This window comes from Anoplopoma fimbria, chromosome 7, assembly GCF_027596085.1.
Source record: "Anoplopoma fimbria isolate UVic2021 breed Golden Eagle Sablefish chromosome 7, Afim_UVic_2022, whole genome shotgun sequence".
In the NCBI taxonomy this organism is placed as follows: domain Eukaryota; kingdom Metazoa; phylum Chordata; class Actinopteri; order Perciformes; family Anoplopomatidae; genus Anoplopoma; species Anoplopoma fimbria.
This window is the reverse complement of record NC_072455.1, coordinates 15,381,759-15,405,036: the sequence shown is the minus strand read 5'-3', so window position 1 is coordinate 15,405,036 and position 23,278 is coordinate 15,381,759. Positions and strand designations below refer to the sequence as shown.

General features: G+C 39.9%; 1 protein-coding gene across 1 annotated transcript in view; it reads right to left on the bottom strand.

The window, feature by feature from the left end:
- Nucleotides 1-5,474: 5,474 nt before the first annotated feature.
- ppp2r5b (protein phosphatase 2, regulatory subunit B', beta) overlaps nucleotides 5,475-23,278 on the bottom strand; it is a 30,991-nt gene continuing 13,187 nt past the window's right edge. The window contains exons 2-13 of the mRNA XM_054600953.1: nucleotides 20,163-20,359; nucleotides 18,527-18,628; nucleotides 17,533-17,625; nucleotides 16,957-17,087; nucleotides 15,606-15,665; nucleotides 12,658-12,766; nucleotides 9,281-9,334; nucleotides 8,092-8,142; nucleotides 7,795-7,914; nucleotides 7,365-7,492; nucleotides 6,592-6,693; nucleotides 5,475-5,712 (exon numbers count right to left, since the gene is read on the bottom strand). Of these exons, the coding sequence (XP_054456928.1) occupies nucleotides 5,475-5,712; nucleotides 6,592-6,693; nucleotides 7,365-7,492; nucleotides 7,795-7,914; nucleotides 8,092-8,142; nucleotides 9,281-9,334; nucleotides 12,658-12,766; nucleotides 15,606-15,665; nucleotides 16,957-17,087; nucleotides 17,533-17,625; nucleotides 18,527-18,628; nucleotides 20,163-20,359 (1,385 nt within the window). The remainder of the gene's footprint in view (nucleotides 5,713-6,591; nucleotides 6,694-7,364; nucleotides 7,493-7,794; nucleotides 7,915-8,091; nucleotides 8,143-9,280; nucleotides 9,335-12,657; nucleotides 12,767-15,605; nucleotides 15,666-16,956; nucleotides 17,088-17,532; nucleotides 17,626-18,526; nucleotides 18,629-20,162; nucleotides 20,360-23,278) is intronic.

Below are 23,278 nucleotides of genomic sequence, written 5' to 3'. Positions count from 1 at the left end.
AGAACTTTTAAACTCTTACTGGGTAATTTAAAACCTTGGACACCCTCATCATCATTAGACAAAAGGTACATTGGCCATGACTTAAAAAAGTTATGTCAGTTTTAAATTGAACGGATTAAACAAGATATTGTGACCTCATCAGGGTAATTGTCTCTAGCTGTCACATGGACATTTCTGTTCTTAAAGTTCCATACCATTTCACTGTTTTTACATGTTTTAGCCCATTTACTAAAACATACCTATACTTTACATCACAGCTAACCATTCTGCATGCCATGCTGCTTTAGATTTTTGGGGGCATTTTTTCAAGATTTCCATAGCCATTGGTTTCCATTCATCATCATAATACAATTAACTCTGAAGCTTTTTTTTGGGCTGATTTGATGTTAATAATGATGAATAGCTCAAGCAAGTTTTAAAAGTCATCTAATTGATTTTACCACAATATGGAAATTAATGGAAAACAATGGCTGCCTGAAGCGGTTGGAAAATACATTAAAACTATGTAGCCTGCATTTAAAAAATGGTCAACAAGAGGGTAAAAGATGGCTGGAGCTAAAAACCTTCATGTCATTTAAAAATACACTTTTTAGCAGATTAAAACAGTATTTTTTGCAAAATAACATTGACTGTGTCAATTTATAAGACAAATGTTATTCCAGTATTTAATCTCATTTTAGCTCTATTTTGTTCTCCACCAACTGCTGAGGGAAATATTTGACTATTAAACTGTTCCTCTAGCTAGGTGCTAACTTTGCCTGCTGTTTGATGCTAGGTCGCTAGTGTAGAATGATTTTATAACAGCTGTTACGCTCAAAACAGCAGCCTCCCTGAGACCGGAAATGGAGATGTCTATATAAGAATATAAATTGTTTCAGCTTTAAGTACCATGCATTGTGCCTGTTGATCGAAGTATCAATAAAAGGAAGTGGAATTAATGTTATTGGAGACACAAAAGAGGTGACACAAAAACAGCAGACTCCCAGAGTGTTTTCTCAAAGTGAAGTTTCATTTTTAGCACATAGTTTTTTTTTCTCCATTCTACACCCCCTGTAATGTTACGTACAGTAGTATGCTTCTCTACATTCAAACCCCCCCCACCGCTGTGTTGGTCCCCCAAAATATACATCTTCTTCTTCCCCTGCATCATCTTAATCTTCTTCTCTAAGGTTTTTCTTCAACACAACAAACACAGACCATTGGGCAGACAGTGCAAATCTAGAAATTCAGTGAAATTGCTACGTAATGCAGTTGTAGGTTTCGGTAACATTATATTCTCACTCTGTTACTGTTGCTCTGACTTATTGCCATTCTATTGTGTCTAACTCTATGTCTTTTCATTCCTCTGTCTTTCTCCTCCTCTGTTTTTTGTATCTTTACTGCTTTCATCCACTCCGTTCACACCACCCCTCTGATTTAAAGCATTTGTGTGAATTTTGCCAAATGAAAATGTCCACAGAGAGGAAATGTGACAGCGAATGAAGCCAGCATTTGATGGCCGTCTGTGAGGCGATACCCGAGCTCTCTACGAACACTCTCTCTTCTCTCGCTTCCTGTTCTGGAGCAGATCTTGAATGTACCAGAATTTAAGAAAGAAGAATATTACTTTTGATCATTAAGTAAGAATTATAGAACAGTGGGAGCTGGGGTTCTGTTTTCCCCGATTCAGCTGACTGGCTGACAATAACAATCAAGAGGGTTTGTGAGTAAGCTAGCCAAAACAAAAATCATAAGGTAAGCTAAGTTTTTGACGGCAAGGTCAAGTTTTGTCTCTTTTCGGTTGTGTTTTTTCAGTGTTTTTGCCTGAATCAAAACAATGTTTGAAATCCAACTAAATGTGAGGCTGTTTTTTTTGCCCACAGTGCCAACCAGCTGTTGTTTGCAGTTGCAGGTTTTGAGGTGTTTACCGGTATTAGGCTGCCATAACACCTAATCCATCTGTGCATTTTCTGTGGCTGCCATGGAGCACGGCTCATGACAATTTGTGCACTTTATGTCACGCTCCTTTCGAGTACAGAAACAGGAGAGGGAAAAAAAATTGCCAGAAAAGAAAAAAACATACAGCATTGTGGTAGTTATAAAAGAAAGGTTGTATGTCAGTGGTTCCCAAATTGGGGGTTGGGGCCCCTTAAGCGGTCCTGAGATAAATCAGAAGGATCCCAAGTAATTTAAAAGGCCAATAAAACAAAACACAAAAAAAAACATTTTCACAAAACTATTTTTTTTTAATCTTTTTGGGTCTTCAGCAATGGTTTTTTGTTTGGAGGATAAAACACTATTTTGTTGAAATGCTAGCAAATCAGGTCCATCAGGAGCTTTCAATCTTATCTCACAGTTATTATCAGCAGATGGAGTTTGCTCAGTTGTCACGGAGATGGCACAGATACCATAAATTGACCTTTCATTCACATATTGGACAATATTTGGTTTGACTGCGAAACATGTTGCTGGCTGGCCTGGATGACTTAGTTGCAATGAAATTAAATGCAAAGTTGCAGTGTCAACATTTGAAACAAGCTCTTTTGTAAAAAAAAAATGAACAAAACTAAAAGCAACTTAAAGCATCAGGGAAAACTTGGAAAATTGGGCCAGGTGCAGCTTCATGAATCTGCTAGAAATGCTCAATCAGCTCAATAAAACTTGAAATGCCAATCCGAGAACTGTTCGTCAAATGGATTTCAAAACCTTGTTGACTCAGGCATGATTTGAAGTGATTGTTTTTAAAAACTGCTGGTCTGAAGGGTTTTTGAATGTTTGGTCATGAAGCAGCCGACAGGTAGCTCTGCGTCTCAAGCGTAAAAAAAAACAATCAATCGATTAGTTTTACGATACATTCGGATTCTAACCCTGTCCCTCAGGAAGGAGAGAAGGAGAGAGAGAGAAAAAGAAAAAAAGAGAGAACCGTTTTCTCTCATTCTCTATCACTCTGTCTACGCACATCTCCTGCCCACTGATTCACTCACTGGATACACACCAACGCGCACATGTGCACATACGCACACACAAGCGCGCGCACACACACACTCACACACACACACACACACAACCTGACCATCATCATCAAATAGAAAATAAATAGCATCAGTATCAGTTTTCCACAAAATGAACAAGATCATACAAAAACCAAGAAGAAAAACAACATAATTACAAAGCAAAGTCATTTTTCATCAAATAAATTTACACAAAAAGTACCTTTAAGACAATGTGAATATCAAGGACGCAACAGGAGTAAAAACAAGAGTGGGGGGTAAACTTTTGAGTGTGACACCCAATTCCTGTTTAACCCCCTAAGAACACACATATTATCCTGAAAGAATGAAAATATTGCTAAAATAATTTTTTTCAGTTTTTTTCCCCCCCTCTCTTAATCCCATCTCTCTGTGAAATGATCAGACAAGAATAAACAGATTTTTCATGGTTCCCACCGAAAAAAAAAGTTATCATCGTCATGGTCGCCATCTAGCAGCGTCAGGTCTGCTGATCGTAAAGGAACAGACGCTCCGGGTTCAGAAATCCAACTGGATCACTGTGTTTTTCTTTTGGTCTGAAACACTTGTGGTGCACTTTATTCGTCCTCCAGTAACCTCTGTGATAGGCGGGGTTTACTAGTCTGTTGGATACATTTTTGGTTAGAATTTGGGGGGTTCTGTAGTTCAACTTCAGAAAAAGTAACCTAGGCAAATAAGTCAATTTGTAAATCCTTTAACCAAAAAAAAAAAGATCACTGTGGGCCGAAATTAAAGGTAACCTGTGGAGTTTTTGACCACTAGTGGCGCTATCGAGTAATGATTTTATGAGCGGGTCCCCATTATGTTTGTAATGCATCGGCAGTTGGTCGCGGTAATGTGCAACAAAACTTGGCAATATGCCAACAAAGGCAGGGAAGAAGGAGATGCTAGCAAGTAAACATGTATGTAAACAATGCAAGAGTTGAAATATTTTTTTTTAAATCGGCTTTATAGATGTTTTATGAGGAAGGAAATGCATTCAACACATTCATCAAGCCTCAAAAATACACAAAGTGGGTGTTGGTGAGTAACACTGAATGTAAACATAACTTTGTTTGTTTACAAGAAAGCTCCACAGGGCACCTTTAAACAAACCGAATAAAACATAATCTTGTGGAATGTTTTTGGATTTTTAGGAAATACCCCTTTAAAATACACCCATCGCACCACAAACATCCCAAATTTAAAAAGAAAAGAAAAACAGCCACCGACAATCCAGTTAATTCCTCCCCACTTTAAGGTCTGTTAAAGGGGAAATCCGCTGAATTTCAGCACTCACATTATGGCCTCATACAGTTAACATGTGATGTGAATTCAAAATTAGAGCCGGCCTTCCCCTTTATGGTATCTGCTACACTAGTGTTTCTCCCATAATACACTACAGAAATATCCAGAGACATATGTATATATATAAAAACATTATCATCATCATCATCATCATCATCATCAGTAGTACTTAGAGTAGAGTAGAGTAGAGTAGTAGTAGTAGAGTAACAAGTAAGAAGAAGGAACAGTATTGTACTTTATATCATTATCATCATCTTCATCAGTAGTTATTTAACCTTGAGAGACTTTAGGCCAGTCCTTTGGTGGGAGCCCGACAGAATGGGATTGAAGTTAGCGCCAGAACCAGCTGTGTGTGTGTGTGTGTGTGTGTGTGTGTGTGTGTGTGTGTGTGTGTGTGTGTGTGTGTGTGTGTGTGTGTGTGTGTGTGTGTGTGTGTGTGTGTGTCTAAACCTGTATGAATGGTGCATCAATTAAGTGTTTTAATGTGAGATTTGTTTGACCTGGATACATTTTCTCTCTGTAGCTCTGTCTTCTCATATTTACAGTAAATATGTACTTGCGTATGTATATGTGTGCGTGTATGTTAGTGTTTGTCTGAGGGTTTGTGTGTGTCTGGTCTGTGCAGCAATAGTTTTGGGACATTTGTGTGAAATTGCTTCTTTAGTTTATTAATGCATTGTGCTATCCACGCATGAAATAAGCCTCCCTCACCAAAAGATAAATACGTGGCCACAGTACAGACTCTGACTCGGTCGGTTAAATATCAAGACAAGTTAGACCCATGTTCAACTTGATTAGTGTTGCACCAAAAGAGAAATTTCATCTCTTATTTTGAGGCTGATTTGAAGCAGGCCAGCTACCAATTTTGGATACTGACCTGCAGTTTAATAAACCAGCCGCTAATTAAATCGACTGTCTGCACTTTCGGACAATATTCATCTTCTGAAAAAGTGAACCAGTTTCACACAAGTCTGTCAGAAAAAAAAAAGGTGCAGTGTTTACCTTGGATCACTGAGTTGGTGTGCTTTTTCACAAAAAGCCCCACTCTCGATGATACAAGATAAAAACAACAGTGGATTTTGTTTTGTACCTTTTCTCTCCCAACACTTTCACCTTCAACCTCATGTCTTCTCCCTGTCCCCCTAACCCCCATGCTTTCCAATCTCTGCGGAGCAACACCTAGGTGGCGCTCTCCCCGCCTCCAGAGGAGGAAGAGGAGGCCCCGCTGGGCTTGAGCTCGGGCTGGTCGGAGTGAGACGTCTGCGGGGACGAAGGGGTCGGTGGGTCCCCTCTCTCGCCTCGCTCCTGGAGGTTGCGCTGGTTCCTGGCCGCCTCAGTGAGCATCTGCATCCGGCGGTCTTGGTGCTCCTCCAGGCCTCGCCAGAGATCTGCACGCTCCCTGTCTCGCTTCAGCTCCCTGGGGAGGCAAGTTGAAGAGAGGGAGAGAACAAGAGAGTGATGAAGAGGGATGGAGAGAAAGCAAAAAATAAATTAGCTTTTGGAAATTGTTTCAGACAAGCCAAAGTACTCTGGGACCTGGAAGTAAAACCTAAGGGGTGAATACTTAAAGAGGGAGCATTGCCTCAAAGACTGGACAACTTGGGCAAATTGTTAACAGTAAGGTATAAACTGATGTTTGAGTCGTTACTTTCTCCTGAAATGTCCTTTATTGTAATTGTACAGTATGGACCACCAACTATAAAGCAAATATCTTACTTTATGTCATGAAAAAGGGCAAAAGGAAACATTAAAAGAAGACAGCCCATGTAAATGAGTCATCTTTAGAGGTATCATATTATGCTTTTTATCTATTTTCTTCTGATTATTTACTTTAAATAATAATAATAATCAGTGTCCCCAGCCTAACCCTGGCCCTTACTTCAACTCCATACTGAACTCACAGACCTGAGGTAGACATTGATGATCATGATCTTCTCATCTCGGAAAGAAAAGCAAAAATTTTGAACTACTACTTTAAGTTTTGTTTCTCAAAAGCATCCACTTCCTTAACTACACTAAGTGTCATCATGATGTGATCCATGATGAAAAGATGACCGAAGCGTCACATACTTACAGTACAACGTGGAATATAATGTGATGGATAATGGAACAAATAGTGACAAAAACATGACTTAAGAGCCTTCTAGTTCTTCCTCTCGTAGTCACTGTTGTATCCAGTGACACAAATACACACATGCACGCACACACACACACACACACACACACACACACACACACACACACACACACACACACACACACACACACACACACAAAGAGAGTGAGTCACACTCACTTCTGTTTCTCCACTTTGTAGGATGCAGTGAGGTCATCAAACAACTTGCTGTTCATCTCCATGAAGGTCTTCAGCACGTTGTAGATCAGAGACACAATGGTCCTGTAGAGACGGAGTGAGAGGATAATGAACCAGGGCGGTAATCAGACCCATGGCATTATGGGTCAGGAAATAGAGGTTAGAAAAGCCTTGGTTTTGGGGCCATATTAACCCACTGGAAACCATATGTGTTGCCTGGATAATAACATGTGGGTCATTCATGTGTCTCTGGTAGATTATTAGCTCTGATGCTAACTTTTTTAGCTTGTACAATTTTCTCAGTGTTGGGAAGTTACAGTTTATGCATTTTACCAGTGGTGGAAAGCTACTAAGTACATTTTTTTATAATTTAATTTTGAGGTACTTGTACTCTATATAAGTATATTAATTTCATGCCACTTTGTGTTTAGAGTTCACTGCATTTCAGAAGGAAATGGCAATTTTTTTTTATTCAACAACATTTATTCAACAGCTATACCTTTGGTACTCAAGTATACTTTTCTTTAAAAACTTCTGTACCTTTATGTAACATTTTGAGTGCAGGACTGTAACCTTAAATGCATTATTTTTACGTGATAGTACTATTCATTTTGCTTTTTAGAAAAAAAAGGATCTGAATGCTGCTTTCACCATCAAAAACAGTAGCTAACAGAGCTAAAGGTTACATCCATGTTGACCCCTATCTAAAATCAAAAGCTGAATTTAATTTGTGTGTGTCTGTGTGAGCCACTGACTGGTTCCAGTGCTCCTTAGAGACTCTGTAGAGGGTGGCGAACACCAGCGGCAGGATGACTTGACAGTTCTCTTCTATCAGACTGAGGATGTATTCGTTGTTCCAGAAGTAAAGAGCCCGCTCCGCTACCTGAAACAAACACAGGGACAGAGGAGTCAACCTTCATTTATCAAAGACGTAGCAGGATTCTTTTCATTAGACTGCTGTTTGTGCCCATAGTATTTCAATTTATCCAAGGAACTTACCTTCAGTGGTTCGAAATTTCTTTTACTGTGATATAATAAATCTGTAGCCAATAAGTATTCTATTATCAGATTCTATTATTACTCCGCAAAACTGTTTTATTTGGGGATTTTCTTTCCACTAATTCGTGTATTTAGATAACTAAAGACCTTCCAGCATGGTTTGAATGTAGGAGTTGTTGTGTTTACCTGGAAGTGAGGGCTGGAGATACAGGCTGCGATCTGTTTGAACAGCGGCTCCTGGACCCGGATGAACTGAGACGGCTCGATCACATCCAGGATCTCCTCAATCTCCCCTAAGAACATCACCTGAATACGCAGACACGCCGACAAACACATTCTTATAATCAATACATAAAGGACGGAACCGATATTTATGTGACTCCCAGATGTGAATTAAAATAAGATAAGACGCTTCAAGGAATATCTTACAATATATAAGTCCTACAAGCAACATCAGCGTTTTTTTAATATCTGTTGTCTCACCTCTTTCTGCGTGCAGGTTTTCGGCCAGTACTTGAGCAGCCCTCTGATGATCTGCAGAGAAACCATGAAGCACATTAATATGTATTAACACTGCAGGCATTAGCTCAGCAGGGTAGCTGGCTGGCACCCATCTGTGCCATCTCCATTAGCTCATATTCATTCTCTGGCTGGGACTTAAGAAAAATGTCATTAACTTTGTCTCGTTTTTACCATACTGATGTTGGCGAATGAAGAAGTAGGTTACAGCATAAGCTCTACTTCTAACATAGACCAGTTTCTATCAGTTCTGATAACATCGTACACACTTCAGTGAACGCTGGGATCTAAATGTTGGTTACAAAACTCTGAATCTCAGAGTAAGTCTTTTAACTTAGAGGGATGTTTACAACAGACAGGTTGGGTATTAATTGTACTTTTCTTTTTCCTAGTTATTTACCTCAAAACAACTCTGGCAAACCTGGGTGTTCACAAAAGCTGTTTATCATAGATAAAAAAAATTGCAATTTGGGGGAAGCACAACAAACTTACAAACACAAACAGTTGCTTACTTGCTTTACACATACTGCAGACACAGAGCACCACTAGCATTCATTAATAATCATGTGTCAGGCTACCTATTCTAACGTTCACTCTTCCTTTAGCTCTGTTTTGGTCTCAACCAACTCCTGAGTGAAATATGTGGCTCTTTAGTTGCTAAATGCACAACAATGTTCTCCAGCTAACTGCTGACTTTATCTGCCGTTTGGTGCTGGGCAGGTTGTGTACAGTGGGCTTTTCAGAACTTTTTGTCTAAAAACAGCTGCTTGCTACTGCTGGAAAGGTTAAAGGGAGCCATGAGAGTCAACAGAGTACTTAAATTGCGAGCCATTAAACAGAAACAAGGAGCTGAAAGACACGCTCCCTAGAGCTGATGGAAACTACACAATCTGGTGATAGTTCTCTGCAGGTTTGTCACTACTGCACATGCGACACAATACATGTATTATTTGAGGTATTTTTTACACACAATGTGGATGAGTGCAGCTTTAAACCTATACTTTTTTTCCAAACATATGACTTATTTTTGGCGATGTCACCACAGTCTAACATCACAGCAATTAACAAAAACTACAAAACTAGGAACTTCATTATTCTTTAAATTAGCAAATGTGTTATAAAAGACAAATAATGTAATGAAACAAAGCCTTACATATTCAGTCACTGTAGCATCTTTCTCCATAAACTGCACCACACAGTAGGCCAGCTGTAAAGACAGAGGAGACGTAGTTAGAACACATATACACACACACAAAACACACACACATTCCCTGAAGCTGTCAAGGAGACAAAGGGGATCTAAGCACTTATCCTCAGGATTACACACTGCTAAAGATCGGAAAGACAAGTTTTCCAAGGGGAGATGTGTCACAAGTGTGTGTGTCTACTTCTACATCAGCCCTTGTCTCCTCCTATATGATCTGCAATCATTTCCTATTATTCTGAGGGGTGTGTGCATGCATGTGTGTGTGTGTGCGTGTGTGTGTTTTGTGGTTGCCCCCTCCACCGAGGCCGGTTGCCGTGGCGAGTGGGCACCGTGGCGACGGAGACTGTGTGTGCGTGTGTTTACTTCGGAAGGAGTGATGTCACACACACAAAGTCCCTTAAGGGCAATGTGAGATAGAGTTTAGACCTCTTGTCTCTGCCTCTCCGTCTTTCCTCTTCTGTTCTATTTATACCTTTGCTTTGTTCAAATGATTACTGTACTGGTCTATTTATTGACTTTTAGATAAGTAAGTTCAAGAGACATTGATATAAAAGTATGCACAACCTTTACTATGTGTAGTTTTACAGTTACAGACAGTAGAGGTTGTGTACTGTCAGATTATTGATGGTTGTTCTCTATCTTTTTGTAGGACAATCACATTTTACGCTCTTTCTTTCTCTCTTTCTTTTTTTTGTTGTTGTTTCTGTCTTTGACTTATTCCTGACCTTTAGCTCCATTGTCTGTCTCTCTACCTGTCTGGCTTTCACATCTTCCACAGCTTTCATCTTCTAATCCCTTTTCCTTCTTACAGTGCACCTTTTTCTTGTTTTCCTTCTCTTCTCGCTCCGTCCCTAACTTTCCTGTCCCTCACCTTTGCACTACAAGAAGGTTAGAGAAGCAGAAAGAGGGAGTGGAGGCTAAGAAAAGAGGGCTGGTGAAAGGAAGGATGTCAAGTTGGAAAGAAAAAGAAAAGCAGATAAAAGAGGAGGATTAAAGTAAGGGTACTGTTCGGTCAAAGTATTTAAAGTATTAGCGAGACATTAGACATGCTGCTCTGGGTAAATATGATGTTGGATTCTGTTGTCAGGTCAGGATATGTGGGTGCAGGAGGCCGTTGTTAGTTTTGGCTAAGGATTATGAACATTGTAGTCTTTTTAAGGCAGAGATTTTACCAATATTGATCTGTCAGGGTGACAGTTCAAATTAGGGTCTATTTTTGGGGATGAAGTCATTCTAGAAAGCTCTACTGTCTTTTTGCCTGCAAACTTGTTACAACCTGCACATCCAAAAGTGCCCTTTCCATGCATTTAGCAATACTTTAAATGACCCGGTCAATTATAAACATAAATCAGCATGATCTGTGAATTGTGCTGACTTATTCACAGTCTCACTCAGTTTGAAGTGGAAGCAATATTCGAATTCTCCTCAATTTTTGTGAGAAGCAAGTTTTTCCAATTTTCAAACAAGGATAAAAACATTTTGCTTGAAATACCCTCTAAGCTTTTGGCCTCTATGTGGCCACATTTCAACACAGTGTCAACGTCCTCGCCGGATACTCGCTTAGGAGTGTCATAGCCCTGTATAGCTTACGAACATTGATATGAGGCTTTGTTTTCCCCTTTGCAACAAGCTTGCATAACAATGCTTTTCAATCCTTACATTTTTAAGACATCTGTCTCTTTACAATATTCAACATTTGGGAGGACACGTAGTGCTGTTAAGTTTGTATTCCACTCGAAATGGCAAGGCTAGCAAGCTGCACAATAGAGCTTTCCTTCATTCAGTAGAAGCTAGTTAGCTTAACTGGCTATTGTTTGGACTGATGCCAACTAGAAGATATTTTTCGCTCTTGTTATTTCATTAGGGCAGCTCCAGCTTGTGTTTGTTCCACATTATACCAAGGAGGGGGGCTAGTTATCGTTGGGAAAGTGGACGAGGCTGTCAAAACTCAAAGCAGCCAGTAGTGCTCTAACCTCAGCAGTCAGGGAGTAACATAGGCAAGGATGGGATTAAGCAATGGCTTACAACGCCAGACCACAGCTGTTGAACTGTCATTGTGTTTTAGGGAACTGAAGTGATATCAGAATTTATTTTTTTTAATCCTCTTATACTGATATTGCAACAATCCAATTACGAGTACCGGCCTTGTTTGGACAAAAACTGACATATTCTGGGCAAAACTAAAGCTATCACTGCAGTAAAGTAAGGGACAAAATAGGTACTTAGCCATACACCATGTGTATACTGGTTTTTAATTGCAGTTTAAATTTAAAACAAGATAGTCTGATCTGAACTTAGAATTTTCTATTTGGAAACATTATATGTTACCATGTTGTGGCTTCAAAATATAGCTCTAACGGCTAAATTCAGTGACATGAATATAAAATCGAAAAACCTTCATAAGCTACTGGAAGGGTGATTCAAATGTATTTCACGGTGCTGATTAACCTTAAAGATGATTAAATGCTGCTGTGATATTATATTTTGATATTTAGATACAGATCTGGGTCAATCGCTCCAGCGCAGCCACACCTACTGAGCACAAAACTGCTGTCCACTCGCATGTGTCCCCTGTGACCCTGTCAAACCGAGTGTGTGCTTGAGCGTGTGAATAATGTATGTGTGTGAACCACAGGGAGGAAGACAGGGAGGAGAAATGTAGGGCACGGTGATGCTGAAGCCCAGAATACACACTTACACACACACACACTCACACACATACCTCTGTACAAACTGTACCTTCTGCATAACCAAACAATGTGCGGCACAAACAAATTGCACACACACACACACACACACACACACACACACACACACACACACACACACACAATAGACTGGCTGCCATCTGGGTCTCCAAATATTACGATCACACACACACACACACACACACACACACACACACACACACACACCAAAGAACACAGGCACTGAGTGTAATTCAACAGTGAGCACATCGCTCTGCAGTGTTATCTGTGACCCAACTCTGCCTCCTAGTGGTACATTTCACACATTGCAGGAATCCCTAACTACTGCCACTTGAGAGACATTCGTGTATGGCTGATTTTTAATGTTGAGAAAAAGACCTGGATCTCAAATAAACATCTGTCCCCTGCATGTGGATGTTGACATGCCGTCAAACTATATAACTATTTGGAATTGTGTAATTGCATTTGTGGTGTTAAAAGAACATTAAGCATATATGGGTGTCAAAGGTTTCAACGCCAAAAGGAATCAAAAGAAACTGGCGGTAATACTAGCCATATAGTAATATACAACCAAAGAACTTTAAATACTGGAGCATGCAGGGAAAAGTCACTGACCTGTGCGTGGAAGATGGAAAGGGACTTTGCCGTGTGTAGCGGAATAAGGACCCGAACCAGGAACTGCTTGTGTTCGGCCTTCAGGGGCAGGGCGAAGCCATTTATGATACTGGAGGAGAAGACAGCAACAGTTAAATACTTTCACTCTATGTACACATACTTGCTTTTTTCTGGCAAAACTTACAAGGTGATGATTTTGGTATTTAAACTCTGAAGACAGCAGCATGATTTCCCAATATTTCTATATTTATTCATCCTAAATTCTACAATTCACATCTGTGTATGCATGTGCGTTCGTCTGTGTGGCGGAGTCTATTCTTGTACTGTGTCCATTTCCAAGTGACTGGACAAATGCGTGGTCCGCTCTGTTCACTGCTACACTGACTGATAGAGGTAGCTCAGCCTACAGAGGGAAGAGTATGAGCAGTGGAAGAGTGGGAACTAAACTTGGCAAGTATGACAGCACTCTGTTTATCTGTTTGTCTCAGTCCGTCTGTATCAGTCAGTCTACCTGTCTGTCTGTCTGTCTGCCTAATAGCATCTTTGTTTAAAGGAACATTTCTTCAATAATATCTCCCTCATGCTGTCCCTCTAATCTTTCTTTCTGCCTCCTTGTCTTCTTCCTCTCTCTCTCTCTGTACAATGAATCCTCCCTCGCCCATCTCTCTCTCCTTCTCCCTGTGTGTGGGAGGAGCTATAAATACCTCTGTTACCACCAACATGAATACAAACCTCTCTCTCCTCTCCTGTTCTTCCTCCTCCCTCCTCTTCTGACTCACTGTTCACTCACTCATCCTCTCTCCATCCCTCATCCCTCCATCTTTTTCTCACCTCGAATTCAGCCTTTCCTCTTACTCTCTCTCTATTCTCTGCATTAACCCATCAAAAGTCATCGACCATTTTTGAATTTGCTTGTTTGATCAGGTGGTCATGGGTTAGAAGACATTTTTCCGATTTTGAACCTTTATGTTGGGAAAAACTGATGAAGAAATAGTTTTTTCTAAAAATTCTAGCACCTAAACAGAACTCAAACAAATCACCATTTCAAAACATTTATTTATTAATGTCAAATAATGAAATACAAAGACAGAGGGCACAAGCTAGATTCTAGTACAGACTGCCCTTGAGAGAAATTAATATTTATTGACTCTATTTGTTGTTTGCTTACTGATTTCTCTCTTCCATCGCCTTTTATTTATTAGTCTCCTTCCATTTCTCCGTGTCTAAATCCTTCCAAGAGAGAAACTGTAACTACTTTCGCCTTTTATGGACGTCAGCATAACAAGGCCATTTCCGACCTGGACAGCTGATTAGGTTGTCATGTAGTTTGAACTTTTACACAGCATTAAAGTGAAAAGCTAACAGCAGCAGCTTGCTGCCAGAGTTAGCAAATAGATTTTGTGGTCACGCTAATGTTAGCTTACAGCAGCGAGCTGACTCTGTTAACACTTGCTCTTCTCTTTAATGCTGAGTAATGATCCAAGCTCAGGCAAACAACTGCAGTCTGTCTCTTCAAACCCTCTTTTTAAATCTCTTTCACTTCTTCTATGCATGACTTCAATAAAACAATATTTAACAATGCTGTTGAATGACTGAGGACAAAAATGCAAGTAACGACACTGTAACCTCTTATGTTTTTTAAGTCATATGCTACATACCTAGCTAGCCAATTTTGTCAATATATATTGTAATTGTCTATATTCTACTATCCTTTATGATACCATTTGATGTTCTATTCAATTTTTCGTTGCTGTGCTATACTACAATTATATTATGTTATAGCATACACTATTTTATGCCATACAGTACTATGTTTTACTGTTGTACTATACAATAGGCCTACCATACTCCTATTACTACACTTCTACACCTCTAATATTTAATACTATAATATACCAAATTATTATGTATTGCATTCATATGTTTCATTGACTCTTGCTCTACATTCTACTACATAAATATAGACACATTACAGACATTACAAAATCATTTTGTATATTAGCCTGTTGTACACTGTTTACATAGACTTGTTGATTCTAGTGCTATCAATCACACCTCTGTCTCTATACCATGTCATTTGTCTCCAATATGTTTTCACATTGGACAGAGACAGGCTAGCTATTCGCCCTTCGTCCAGTCTTTATGCTAAAATAAGCTAGCCCTGACTCCAATTAAGAAAGCAGACATGAGGTTAAGTTTTTCATCTCAAGAAGAAAGCAAGTTTGTCCTAAAGTGTTGAACTATTCCTTTAACATCATTCTGAGTATGGAGGCAGTGAGACTGAAAACAGACTAGATACTATCACCAATCTTGTTTGTGTCCTTGGTCCATTCTTTCTCTCCTTTTATTTCTCTTTATAGCTGTCATCTCTCCGTGCTTGTTCCCATTCATTTGCGTACGAGCACAGGCAGAGAGCAAGACATGTTTGTTTATCAGTTTGGCTTCCTTCCTCGCTCTCGCCTTTCAATCGTCCTCATATTTCTCTTACTGGCCCCAGAGACAAAGCAACAACCTATACAAACCTCTGAGTCATTTCTCATTTATGTATTTATACTCGCTCTGCTTTCTGTCTCTCCTTCCTGCAAACACCCACCTTTACTCATTTCCCCCCTGCCTTTTAAATTATTTTTTACTCCTTCAGGCTTTGCACGCACAGTTTAGTTTGCCTGATAAGAAGGAGGGAATGGTAATAAATCTAAAAATAAATGCCTAATAAATTGTTTTTTTGTTTTGAGAAGTTGCAGAAGTGGTTGTGCTTTGTCACCATTTTTCGTAGTTGCTTAATTCAGGTTACCAGCTGTCTCATGAATAGAAGCAGCTGGCCAAGTACATTATGTGTCTGTGTGTTCACACTCAACTCCAACTGCATTCATTAAGCTGTGATATACTACAAAGCATGCTTTCTTCAAAGTTTGCCCCAAAGTGTGTCCGTGTGATTTAATACGAACCTGCCGAGGATTTCCAGAAGCTCCGCTACACCGTTGAAGTGCTCAGTTTCATATATGAACCTGAAGATCAGATACAACATACACACATACAGTGACTCGTAATGATGCATCAGAAGAAGAAGAAACCATTCTAGCTAAACAAAAGTAAAAGGGACTTAAAGAAGGACTGCAATTCTTGAAATAGTAAAAAAATAATCTGTTCACATAAATTACAGATGCATATTGTTCCCTGGCTGGTATTCCTGACTTTCCTAAGGAATTGATAATACTCAGGATTTCTGTAATACAGCTCTAAAACCTCTTTGATCATGTGATAGAGAAATAGATTACATATCAGTTAAGCAGGTTTATGCTTATTCTGCATCTTTTAGCTGTCAAAATGTCCAAACAATGATACTGAAACCAGTTAACAGAGACAGAAATAGAGTGCGTTGCAGCACTGCTTCTCTCCTGTACTTGAATTACATAGCAAACACAACAATACAGCCACACTTGGTAAAGGGCAATGATAAAACATGATTGCACATCACAGCACTCTTGTTAGTCAGAGCTGTTTAACCAATTATTTGAGGAGATTTGAGTCACCACACGACAATTTAACTCTCAGGATAGATGCAGGATGGGGATGCATTGATGATCAAGTGATTGCAAATGTGCACAGTCGTGCCTTGTGCCCGTTTGTGTGGAAGAACACTATCTTATTTGAGCCAGAAAATACTGCATGTAGCAAACATCTAGATGACATGTCCATTAAACCCTCTCCCATTTTTCTCTGGGTTGATGCTTTAGCACCACAGTAATAATGAGCAGCTGTGTGGGAAAAACTGTTAACGTCAGCCTCCTCGGTGTAGTTCAGAGTCAGCAAAAGAACTACAGAAGTATCAACAAATGGTGACCCTATGGGTGCAAAGTGATAACCACTGACTAAAAAATCCAATATTATTGGAAGTATTGATTCAGCTAAATAAAAAGGAGCTGTTCGCTGTTTGAGGCCAGTTTCACTTATTACAGAAATACTCTGAATATGTACCACACATTTACTAATGTACTAATGCAGCCTAAAGTTCCATTTATCTCGTGGGGCTTCAACACTAGCAAAGAGGGCAACCAAACAATGTGTGAGGTTTTTACACTCTTCCAATACTGATAATGGATGATTTTTTCCCCTGTTTTGTACTTTAAAATCATGACGCAACAAGCTAAAACAATGCATTACAGAGGTTCTACACACAGCTTTTTCACCCTGCTGATGGTCTTTGTTGGCGAATGTTTGATTTATTGATGTTAACTTGCTATAAATAGTAGGCACCCTTTAATCCTATGCAGTGGACTGGTGTGAGACAGCCTGTACCTGAGGAAGATGTTGTTGATCTGTTTGCGGATGTAGGCTCGGAGGCCCAGTAGTTTTCCATAGACACGGTGCAGGATGGTCTTCAGGTACTCCCTCTCCCTGGGGTCCTCGCTGTCAAACAGCTCCAGGAGCTACACACACAAGATAATTACAGTAGGTCTGTTTTATGGTTCTTGTGGGGACATTTTTAATTTTCTTATCTTACAGCACAGCAGGAAACAAAGCGCATCAATCAAGAGTATTTGTATTTCTGTGTAAAAACATTTCACGTGGTATTTTTATCATCTGCTGAGCAAAACTGATATTATATGAACTGCTTTTTACTAATCTCTTTCAAAAATAAAGTAGGATATTAAACATAAAAGTTGTACAACAAAACAGTCTTTTTACTCTACTTTTTTTATGTGTCCCAACTTAGATGACAAAATTTGAGAGCACTCTAGAATATTACTAGGTTCTGCAATACCCGTAGTTTCAAGGAAGAGCTTCATTTATTTATAGCTTTCCATTTATCACAATTTTGGAAACATCTTAAGAGCTTTGGATTTGACAAGCTGCAAAAAGAGAGAAGATTACCTGCAGGACAAACTTCTGGTCAACGTAGCGTTTGGCCATGGAGGGCTGGAAGTCCGGGCTCTCCAGGAAACGCAGAAAGAACTCGTACACCAGCTAATGGAAGCACAAAAAGCAAGCCATTAGACATCGGTTGTTTTCTGTGTTTGTCTCCTAAAGGAATAGTTTGACATTTGGGGAATTATTCATTTTCTTTGGAAATTGGATGAGAAGATCGATACCCTGTACGCTAAGGCCAGCAATCGGATAATTAAGTTTAGTGATGAAATACTGCCTTTTCTAACCTTTAGATAGAGCCAGGCTAGGTTTTTCACCTGTTTCCAAGTTGAATGCTAAGCTAAGCTAAGCTAACAGGCTGCAAGGTGTGGCTTCACATTGAGAGCAGAATCAATCTTCTTATCTAACTCTTGACAAGAAAGCAAAAGTGTATTTTTCAAAATGCCAAATATTGTTTTTTAAAGCTGCTCTAGGTAACATAGCATGGTAATCTTCTTCAGGACTGGGCAAACACCACAAGTCTAATAAAGGAGATGTGATGTTCTTCTATGCAAGAGCCCCGTTTTGTGATTCCGGCTGATAAAACAGGTACATTTGGGCACAAAGTTTTGCTTTAAACAGCAGAATTAACTGATCCAAAGAATATCTGGCTAAGATACAGTGTGTTTATGTGCAGTTTTATGCTGAACTCTGCATTAAAAGCAACACCTTGTGGGAGGTATGTGCATTATGGCATTGTCCACCCTCCAAATATACTATGTAATATATAGCAGGGCCCATTTTTCTTAGTACTTACTGACACACACATTGGGTTTCACTTTAACTTTAAAAACAAAGCATAAGCATTGCAACAATTCCCATGTTTTGTGCAAGAAAAAGCCAAAGTCAACATATTTTCCTGAACAAATCTTTTTCAAGAGAAACTTGGGAAATGCATGATATTATGTAACTGGTCAGAAAATGGTCATCATTTTAACACAATGGGATTGTATGTATGTACCTGCAGATGCGGCCAGGAGGCTTCCAGTGTTGGCTCATCTTCCTCAGGGTCAAACTCTGGATTCTCGCTCGGTGGGAGAGTACGGAAGATATTTACTGAGATCTGGAAAACCGCGAACATGGAAGAAGAGGGAAGGAGAGTTATGGGAAGAAGTGAAAGAGTGTGAAGAAGGAAATGGGAAGAGGAAAATATACAAATGGATGAGAGGTATAGAGGGGGTAGAGGAAGGGGGTAATGGGAGATGCAGGAATAGTGAAGTGAAAAGGAAAGGAGGTGGTGAGGCAGAAAGGTAGATTAGTAAGATCCAAATGAGTGTACATTCCTGTAAATGTTAGATATCCTTGACATGAAAACAAAGGGATGTATTAGTTGTATTTTCCAAAAAGTAGGTCTATGAGCCTTGGTAAAATAATAGCTCTGACAAAAACATCCTTTGACTAATTTCTAGACTTCATTATGCTGATTATTCAACATGATGCACATCACAGATTTGTGTCACTTCACCAAATTAGCTCTCAAGATAGATAAATAGCTGGTTTTATAAAACAATGCCAACTATCCTTCAAATTTTAAGAGTCTTGTATTAAAAGGACAATTAAGTGGGTTACTATCATCTAAATCAAGCACATGAAATAACTTTAGCTATTTTCGGCCATGTTTGATGCTTTCCACTGGTAAGACACGCAACCTGACTGCTCGCAAAGTCATGATTTATTCAACACATGCATTTCCACTGGCCATTTAGGCATAAACTGCTTTGTAAAAAGCAAATGTGGTAAATCTCAACACCCCAATTCAGCATTATTTGCTTTTTCGTTCTTTCCCCCTCTCCACACTTCTGTTTGCATTAGTAATTATTCTCCCTGCAGGAGGATATAAGCCCATTTAACATGACCATGTAAACCTCCCTTGGATTTAAAAAGGTCCAAACCATAACTATAATAAGACTAAAGTTCCACAACCATCCCACGTTTGAGAAACATCATCTAGGTAATCTGATTTCTTTCCTATTTGCCTCGCCCTACTCCTGTATTACATTTATTCTGTTGCATTGCACTTGGACTCTAATCAGTGCACTTATTAGAAACTTCGTTTGAAATATCTAACCTTTTTTCATATTAAAGCCTTTGCCTACTTTGCCCTCATTCCATACCGTCCAATCAGCATTTTCATATCCTCTGGGTACAGTGACTCCATAACATAAGCTATATCCTCTGCTCGCTTTACCTTTCCTCAAACCCTTTTTCCTCTCCTCTTTTATATCCTCTGGGACCTCTGGATCTTTGTGTTGGTGTCCACACTCTTTCCTGTCCATCCCTCACTCTCTCGCCTTCTTTGCAGCCTAATGCTACTTAGCCTCCTTTGCAAATGTTCTATCTCTCCTTTCCTTTCCTCCCTTTATGTATCTGCCTCTCACTTCCTTTCTCCTTTCCTCACCGCCTTTGTTTTTTTGCCTCTGGTGACCTGTGGAAATGTTTTTCTGGCTTTTAATATTTAATTTGCTCATCTACATTGTTGATTGTTTGTCACTGTCTGTGCCCAAATGTTCCTTTTTTCATTTCAATTCTTCTCTCTATCCATCTACTATAGTCCATTATTTCCACCCCTAACCTCCCCTCTCCTCCTCCCGTCCTACCATCTTTATAGCCTCTGGGTACAAAGGCTCTATGAGGACCCCTCTGCTCGTGGCCACGCTCTCCACCAGCTCGTTGAGTGCCGCACGTTTGATCTCCTTCCCCTTCAGGTCAGCCACGCAGTCCAGGAAATCAAACAGCACGCAGCACTGCTGCAGCTTCTTACAGAACAGGTCGTGTAACTCTGCCACCGGGGCGTCTGGATGATTGAGAGGTAGGAAGGAGGAAAAAAGAGAGAGAGAAAGAGACATGTTAGACAAATAGGTTAAAAGGACAATAAAAAAAAAAAAGCTGATACAGCTCGGCCAAATCCGATGGCGTTCCTGAAAGGCGCTTTGTGTTTGGTAGTGAACCCTTTGACAAAGTGGGAGTGTTGGAGTACACAGAGATATATTCTACAGACTAGACCTTCCCTCCAGTGTAATGAGGGAAAGAGAGCAGACTATTACTCTACAAACACATTTGTACACACCCACACACACACAGACTTGCATCCACACACACACACACACACACACACACACACACACACACACACACACACACACACACACACACACACACACACACACACACACACACACACACACACATACAAATGTCCACACACCCCTTCCTCCAGAGGGCTGTGTTGCATCTCAGTCCTATTACCTGTCAGATTTGTTCTCCAGACCTGTTCGTCACAATAAAACGACCTGCTGCCGGCCGTCAGATTAAAACCTTGCAATTCCATAAAACAACACCACCACCTTTCTTAGATGTAGAGAAAGTGGCTGATACCCATGGATTACTGACCACACGCAGGGAGTTTTAAATTGATTCCTCGGGCCTGAGGGGGTGTGAGAACTTAGCAGCTCAGCCTGTGAAGCATCATGCAACAAAAAAAAAGAAGCGAAGTAGAGAGTTGCAGGCTTTGAGAGAAACCAAATGGGAATGCTTGGTTCTTTTTCTGAGTAACCAGAAGATTGATGACTCAATAGGTAAAAATAGCATGCACTGAAATATCCAAAGTTTAAATTCCTTTATAAGTGATATGTATGTGAGGTTTGGTCGGGAAAATTACATTTTATGTTTAAATTATATGAGAATACCCTTAAGATATTAAAAACTGATCCTCTTTGCAAAGGTTTTTGAGTGTCACAGATGTTCCAGACTGCCCGATATTCATTTAATAATTGCTATGAAAAGTCTGACTGACCATACAGGACCTCAGTGAACCTACCGGGATCTATAACATTATTTCCACATCCAACTGAGCCTGACAATTAGACCTGACACTAGTTGGTTGAACTCATGGCAGAGTCAGTGAGTGGATAGTGGTGGTTATATTCAAAAGTATAAGGACTAAGAGCAGCTCTGCCATAACGATGACTTGCTAAAATACACCTGCCACGTTTAAATCAATCCAAAACAACCAGTAAACTTACCCAATAAGGACCGTACAGTAAAATAACCATTGACTGGTTTCTGATTAGAAACTCAACTTGATCACATTCAATCATAAAGGTGTATTTGATATACTGGTTACTCAGTGTACTTACAATCTTGAACAAATAATCTCCCTGTCATAGGGAAAAACTCTTTACAGCTTTACATGACTGGGAAGCAGTCTAGACTATCTGAGGATGATCCAAGACCCCCACACACACACACACACACACACACACACACACACACACACACACACACACACACACACACACACACACACACACACACACACACACACACACACACACACACACACACACACACACACACACAGACACACAGCAGGGGCAGATTAGATTTAACCCTTCTTAACCCCCAGTTGGGAAACGCAGTAGGGGTAAGGGGGGCAGACTGGAGCTTTTCCAGCCCCAGACCCCGTCACCTCTCGTGGGCACACCATGACCATCTGCTCCCTTTGGCACAAAGCTTCACAACAATAGACGAGGACTGCCCTTTGCTTGATGTGTCGAGGCACAAGACACACACTCTTTGGAGAACATTGAAAGCGGCCTTTGTTCTATCAATTATGACCAACTATGCCTTCCATACTTAATAAGTTGATGTGATAGAGTGTTTTTATTTGAACAGGATTTATTTTGAAGATTAATACATAACAAAACTACTAAATTGCGGTTTGATAAAGTGCCGGGTTGGTGATAAGGAAACAAATAAAAAACTTGCATAACTTGCAAGATTATGATGCAAATGTTCTGACTTGCACCTTTATGCATTAGGGTTCATTTAAGTTTAAATGTACCAGTCTACAACAAGATTGTCCTCCATTCAGGCAAGTTCTCTGAACGTTTCCTTGATATATATGTAGACGATTGTGTGTTGTTTGTGTATTTAGGCTCAGAATAGCGTGACTTGAATAAATTCTCTCAGATTTTTCACCTTCCTTTTTGTCAATTTTACATGTAGTGTTGACATCGATGAGACTGCTCATTGAGCTGTACTGAGCGACCAATTTGTTCTTGAATTGCAGCCATTTCTCAGTGACTGAACAAACGTGTAACAGACAAGTTCACACAATTTTCTGACTATTGGTCACGAAAAAGAAGTGTGAAGAGTTTAAGAGGAAGAACTATTTATTTTGACTTTGCCTCGAGAACAAATGTGAGTCTAAATCTGCAAGGCGACCAGCTCTGTATATGTCGCTTCTGGCTGGTTTGAGGTAGCTGCTGCTTCAGTCTTTTCATCCTCCTGACCCTTCATCGCTCATCCATCTCCCTCCATTTCTCCACTTCTCTTTCTTCTCATCCCTTCCTAATATCCCCTGTCCTAACCTTTCTATCTCTTCATCCTTCTCTCCTGATTTCTCACAGCCCCCATTTTGCTGTCCACTCCCTTCTGTTCTCCGCCTGTAGACAGACTGTGAAGGTGGAATCTAATCCATTTTAATGGAGAGTAATTGTATGAAGATGTGCCGTGTTGGGACTGAGAAAAAAGTACAGAGCGAGGTGAAAAGAGAAAGGGAAAGAAAAAGCATGTATGTGGGTTTGGTAGACAGAGAGTGAGCTAGGAAGTGAGAGAAAGAGAGGGAAAGGGACCAGATTAAGATACTTGATGGGTCATGTGAGAGTGGGAGAGAGAAAAGGAAAAGAAAATGAAAGATCTAAAAAAAAAA